This window comes from Fulmarus glacialis, unplaced genomic scaffold, assembly GCF_000690835.1.
Source record: "Fulmarus glacialis isolate BGI_N327 unplaced genomic scaffold, ASM69083v1 scaffold40502, whole genome shotgun sequence".
Classification (NCBI taxonomy): Eukaryota; Metazoa; Chordata; class Aves; order Procellariiformes; family Procellariidae; genus Fulmarus; species Fulmarus glacialis.
In genome coordinates, this window is record NW_009200476.1 from 312 (window position 1) to 7057 (window position 6746).

Here is a 6746-nt window from a genome sequence, read left to right on the forward strand (position 1 = left end):
AGCATCGAAAACAATGAGGTTCTGGAGCGGTGGCAGTTTGACATAGAGTGTGACAAAACTGCAAAGGATGAGAGGCAAGTAACTGTTCCTCTACACCTGCTCTTCCCTGTACCTAGTAGCTGTGCAGGCACAAGATAAATGCCATGTGCATCAGCACTGTTCTGGTTCCTCAGAGCAGCTGAGATAGCCTTTTCTCAGCATGAGCATGGAAGATGTTCCTTCAAACCTTACCAAACCTACCACCTTTCCTACTGCTATACCTTCTGTTTGTCTGTAAATCAGTCAGTATATGACTGAAGCGTACATAATCCTCAGGTATTGATTTTTTTTTTAAAGCATCAGATCAAAACTTGATTTTTAATCTTCAAGAAAGTATATAAAATCCTTTATCGGGTACCTGCCCTGAAGAACTACTGCTTTCCTGTTGTTATGCCAAAATGTTCTCATCCATTCCAGACTGAGAAAAAATGTAACATTCCTTACAAATACTGTGAAGTTTCACAAACAATAAAGGGAAACCGACTATCACTTAACTTTTCTAAGCCTATCTACCTAGGGCTTAAAAGAGTGTCACTACTATAAAAAAAACCCTATAGCAAACAGACCAACAGAGCTTAATAGAGAGAACTGTATTTAAAGAAAACTGTCAGTATAGTAGAAGTTTTCTTTCTTAACAGAGTTTTCCTATTTTTCCAGTGCACCACGAGAAAAATCCCAGAAAGCTATTCAGGATGAAATTCGATCTGTTATCAGACAAATAACTGCCACAGTAACTTTTCTGCCACTTTTGGAAACTGCCTGTGAGTATTCCTAACTTCACTAAAGAAATCAAATGCTTATTTTGGAAAACCTCAACAACTTTTCCACTTTAGAAAATATTTTCTGCTAATTTCCTGAGGCTTTTTAATTACATGTCATATACCATCACATTTCTGAGACAGCGTTTTGTTAGACTGAGATCAGGGCAGAACTCAGGGTGGCTTAACTAACTTAATGAAAATAGTATGTGTACTCTGAGAAGTGTAAGTTTTCATAAATAATAAATTATTTTGTGACTGTAGCTGCGGACAGGCTTGTATAAATAACCATTGAGTCTATATGAAGTGTTACATAAAGCTCAGCTCCACAGTATTTTAACTTTAAAAAAAAAAAATTCACATCACACTTGCTTGAGAAAACTAAAAAGGCTACACGTGAATGTAACCAGGACTTGTTTTCATGTTTTAACTACCCTTTCTTTTCACTAACTAGTATCAGTGTCATTTCTGAGAACCTTGGTACATGTCAACTTTAACTTCAAACATGCCATTTTCTTATGCATGTGTTACTGTTAATTTGTACAGGTGCCTTTGACTTGCTGATATACACAGATAAAGATCTGGCAGTGCCAGAAAAGTGGGAAGAGTCAGGACCACAATTCATAGCCAATTCGGAAGAGGTTCGTCTTCGTTCCTTCACTACTACAATCCACAAAGTAAATAGTATGGTGGCTTACAAAAAGGATTCCTTTCCCTAAGACATAGGGTTTCTGTACATATCCTGTCCCCTTGTACAGTTTCTGTTCATAGTGCAGCTAAGTCATAAACACATCATTACTGTTGCTCTTGCTGAAATATACAGAGAAAAGGCAACGGGTTTGTCTGTGATAACGTGGTATAACACTAGACTAAGCTGGCATTGTTTTTAAAGAGGTCTAAATAAGGTATTCGTAATGATAGTTACAAATTCTTACTTAAACTGTATGAGCTAAACTGTATGTGTTAAACTACTGCATGCACTAGAAAAACTGCCGAAATCTAGGATTGCTAGACTTGTGTTCAGATCCTGTAATTTAGTATTTTAAGATTATCATAAACTGCATTCTATTAGCAGGCTTAAGTTCTCTCTGGCACTAAAAAAATCGCACTCCTGACATGCCAGTTCTTCATATTAAAAGCCTGGGCTGTTTTATTACCAGAAACAATCCTAAAATGAATCAACAGAACAATTCTGAAGTTACCTCTTCACAGTGAAAGCAGCTGTTTATCAGGAAAGTCTTAAATATATGAAGCCTTGTATATTAATGACTGCTGGACTCTAGATCTGGGAATGGTGGTGTTCTAAGTCGGCGTATGTCCCTAGTGTCTGTCAAGCATTTTCTATGTTTGTATTCTCGTTTTACAGAATAAAGCTTGAAATTGTATAGTGTTCTCTAATTCAGAGTCTGTAGTACTTCATATTTTAGATGGTTTTATGAATGCTACGTCTTAGTTTATAACTGTCATAGAACTAATACCCTAAAGGCATCCTACTTACATTCTTACTTTAACTGTTTCCTCCGAGTCTCAAAACAAGTGTTGTGGAGTCAATATGAAATCCATTCATGGATTAATAGTTTGCTCCCACTTAAGTCTTCAAATAACAGTATAAGCAGCCACAGGACTTAATGATTAAGCACAGTGCCTTCCATATTTGTTAAACAGCACAGGACTCTCATTGCATTCTTCATGCATTTTTGTACTGGAAGAAATTAGGGATTTAAAACTGTGTTAATAGAACTTTCAGGCTCTACCATGTTTTTGTTCATTTTCTTCACCAAATTCACTTCAGTCAGGGTATTTAACTTCTCCTACTCTTCTAGAGTTACATATGACTCTTCCTGTTATAACAGTATAATTTCAAAAGTTTATTTAAAAAACATTGATTACACATACTCCACCACTGTACTACAAAGTTGCCGGGCTTTCCAGGAAATAGTTCTCTCCAGCAGCCCCAGTCTAGTAGAAGTGAAAAGGCCACCTTTTTGTAAATCAGTAGCAAAAAATCATGGCTTTTTAAAATAAATACAATCCAGATACTTAAAGCACGGCAGTAACAGAGGAATACCTAGTGTTTTCTTCTGCCTGTCGGCAATATTCTTTAACAGGTGACTGCACTACCCCTTTACACCTAGAAGGAGATGCACTTCAAGGAGTGCAACTTCAAGCACTTCCCCTGGGGAGACCGGATCAAACCAGTGAGTGCAAGTCAACTGTAACAGAAATTTAAATCAGGAACTGACAACCACACTGCTTTATACCAAAGATGAGATGAGGAGGTGACTGGTACAGAGCCAGCAGTAATGAGTATAAAAAAAACAGAAGTCAGATTGCTCCAGGAAGTTCAAGTCACTTCTTTCTTGTACCAAATACAATTTATCATCTTCTTTAAGAAGGACCAGCCCAAAGTCCATCTCCATCATCATCTGTGTATTTTTTCTTTTTTTATAGAGGCACCAACAACCACGAGACATAGTATATCATTGCATAGAGATAATGTCCATGAAAACTACAGGTAAAAAGGAACAGGTTATAAATCCTGAAGTTTTCAGAAAAACCCTGAAGAACAGGAAAGAAAGAAAGAAAAAAAACAAAGTCACATTAATGCAATCTCCCAGAAGTCAAGCCTTTATGAAGCTGTCCAGTAGGATTTGCTGCTACCTAATAGGACTCACACTCTTCATTAGTTTCCCCTACCTTGTGGGTCACTTCTGTAGGGTGAAGAATCAAAACCAAAGGACCCTCCCTCATCTCTGATGGCAGTATAGTTATTCTTAGGAAACCGGATAAAGGATAAGATTTAGAAGTTACACAACAGATATTCCTCACCTGGCTAGTTCAGCTGACGTATAAGCTGGTTGATTGCTTCACCTCTGCAGCCAGGCTTACCCATTTCCTTGAGGAAACCCACTTTGTTACGTGAAGCATGACGAGCCACTGACAGATGGAATGGCCATAGAAAGTTTGTGACTTTTTTGAAATGCTTCCCAGCTGAGTAGATTTCATGAATGAGGTCTTCCAGGCAAATAATACCATAGTTGCCTGCAGGAAAAAAAAATTAAAAACACCCAATAAAAAACCAAAAAGCTCCCTACAAACGACATATACACAAGATGCCCAACTCTATCATCTTTCCTCATGCTACTCCAGAACTGCCAGTCCTCCATATACAAGTCTTGCAAGATTTTTCTCCCTCCCCTCTCTCTTAGGTCAGATTGCAAACTCTCAACATCTGCCTCTTTCCTTGATCCACTTCATTTTCTCATCCTCTTCCTCACCTAGATGTTCTTCTATCAGCATATTGTCTGTCAGAGGCATCCTCTTTTTCTTAATCTTGGCTTGGCCCCGTTTCAGGATGAGCTCTCGTACAGATTTCAGGTTAGGGTGTCTGTGCAGAAACAAAAATCAGATTCAGTAATGGAGAGACATGATGCAGCACAAAGTCCCATCCTACTTCTTTGTATAGAGGTGGGAAAGTAACCAAGTTATGTTTAGAACAATGAGAAAAGGGACAATAACAAGTTTTAGATATAAAGTTGACAAGGTTTTGACCATTACTGGAAAAGTCAGCTATGGATTTGTTATACCAGATGGAGGATCAGAAAGCTACTGTCAAGTCACGGGACTAGTACTTACCCCCAGGCCACGTAAGGTTCCACAATCCGCAGCATCTTCAGCGATAAAGGAGTCAGTTTTACAAATGTTCCAGTGAAATTTTTTCTCAGCCGCAGCAACTCAATCACTCTTCTTACCCTCCTACTCACTCCCTTAATACTGAGTCAGAAATAAAATACTATTAGTACCCACATTTCTCTAATATAGCAACAAAGGTCTCAGATTACCTACAAGGGTACATGTCCAGGTTGATCACCCTTCCTTCACTTAGAAATAATATGACAGCTACAAATAGTAGCAATAATAAAGGTAAGGAGTAACAAAAGTTTCCTACTCTACAATCCGCACAACAAAGGCTAGTTTGTGCTCCTGGGGTTCAGCCGTCTGTCCAGGTCTCTGCTCCATGCGCCTCAGCCGGATGTCATCTCGGTGTTTGCGCCATGAATCTCGAACAAAAGTCTCAAGGCGTTTAAACTGGATTTGTTTCCCCTTCTGGTGCTAAAGACAAAAGCGTAAGAAATTATCACTCTTCCCAATGGTCTGAGAGGTCTGCATCTCAAAGGTCAAATGAAATTCAGAACTTGATGAACTATGCTCTTTCAGTTTTGGAGGCAGCAAGAAGAAAGTAAATTTGATAATCTAAGCTGAAGGGAGACAGAACTGAGGGACAACATATGAATTTACAAGCAGCTAGCTATAATTTATGAACAGTGAACAAAGAGTTTTTCCCCAGGAAAAAAAAAAATTAGAAAAAACAGAGCAAGACCTAGGATACTTTTAGGCATAGGAGAAATCAAATGGAAACATTTGCAGCCACCGACACACAGATCTTCACAACTACACATAGAGCTCAGCTGATCACTGGGAAAGCCAGAAACAACATATGTGTCTGGGTAAAACGGATTCTACAGCAATACCCTAGTGTGACTCAAAATTATCATCCAACAGAAAATAACTGGGTTTAAAGTCCTTTTCTATAAAGGCACACATGCAAAAAAAATCCAAGCATTCAAATAATTATTAAGTATTACTAATTTAAACTCAGAACATCCAGCTCATTTTAAAAAAAAAAAAATCTTCTCAGAATTATGGGAAAATTTAAAGCTTTTTTTAAATTAAAAAGATGTTTAAATGGCTATCCTTAGCTCAAGAACAAGTACATCCACCTAAATCATAGTGATTTCTCACATGAATAGGAGCTGAATGTGCATGGCAGTTACCCAATAACATTTTAGATCCACTGCTGGCTAAATTATCAGGGCTTTTTAACTTGAAGAATCTAATGTTATACGTCTTCTGTTCTATTTCACCTTGTATATCACCCATGAAATTGCTTTGAATTTTCAAAGCAGGCAGACCTATCAAAATCTCATCGCTAGGGTCATTTTTCTAATGAGAATCTTAAGAGGTGACTATTTAACATTATTGCTTAGGCTTCCACTTCCACCTTGGAAATACAGCAAGCCACTGATATATTTAAAAACATAAACACAGTATCTAACAAAAATGGCAGGAGTTTTCCACATAATCCCACCAACTCCACAGAAACAGATTCACTGGGAAAGCTTTAAGCCACTTCCAAGACAGGCACCTGCTATATTAGCTGAGATACAGCAGAACAGGTCTCAAATTCTGAAATAGAAAGGTTTGCTGTGCTCTGCCAGAGGAGGTAGGCCTTCCTCTTCTGGAAACCACACACTGTGCACAGGGAGTCTCTGCATTAGCAACATGTGTCACCCTATACATAGAAAAAGGCTTCACGATGACTCGTCTATGCTTTAATAGATTTATCTAGCTAACGATAGATAGCTAACTCTAAATACACTCTCAGAAAAGCACACTGTCTCCGTGAAGGTTTACAGTGCAAAGGTGAACTGGTTTCAAACAGTGTAATCCCATGGTAGCACAAACAACTCAGCAGCGTTACATTTTACCATGTGCGGCTATACACACACGCATCCTGGTAATCGTTGATCTAAGAGGAACAACTCACAGTCTTCAATAAATTTGTGTTTCAGTATAACAACCCAAAAAGTTTTGTCCTATTTAAAGGGCTCAGAGATACATGGGGAAGATGCTCAACAACTGAAGCAGTGAGATGAACTCAAGCTTCCCCTCAGACATAACCCTGGGGATCATCACAGTACCAACACAGTCTCAACTGACTCCCTCCGTTGCCCACCCGCGGAGCTCCGGCATCCCCTCTCGCAGAGGAAGCCGCTCACTCACATCACTTGTACGGTCGCACGGAATTACGATTCCCCCCTCCGAAACTCAAGTACGAATAGCTGCAAGAGCACTGCAGATCCACCCCGGGCTTCAGCCCCTTACAAG

At 38.9% G+C, this 6746-nt stretch overlaps 2 protein-coding genes across 2 annotated transcripts in view; one reads left to right on the forward strand and one right to left on the reverse strand.

Annotated features, from left to right (window-relative positions):
- MAD2L1 (MAD2 mitotic arrest deficient-like 1 (yeast)) overlaps window positions 1-1620 on the forward strand; it is a gene marked incomplete at its 5' end in the record, with an annotated part of 1928 nt that extends 308 nt beyond the window's left edge. Inside the window, 3 exons of the mRNA XM_009573616.1 lie at window positions 1-74; window positions 697-800; window positions 1344-1620. Of these exons, the coding sequence (XP_009571911.1) occupies window positions 1-74; window positions 697-800; window positions 1344-1516 (351 nt within the window). The remainder of the gene's footprint in view (window positions 75-696; window positions 801-1343) is intronic.
- Window positions 1621-3630: 2010 nt separating this feature from the next.
- On the reverse strand, window positions 3631-4910 carry RPL7L1 (ribosomal protein L7-like 1; the record flags this gene model as incomplete). Its single annotated transcript, XM_009573617.1, has 4 exons — window positions 3631-3839; window positions 4076-4185; window positions 4434-4571; window positions 4747-4910. Coding segments are annotated over 4 exons (621 nt in total), but the record flags the coding sequence as incomplete, so codon positions are not given.
- Window positions 4911-6746: the final 1836 nt, after the last annotated feature.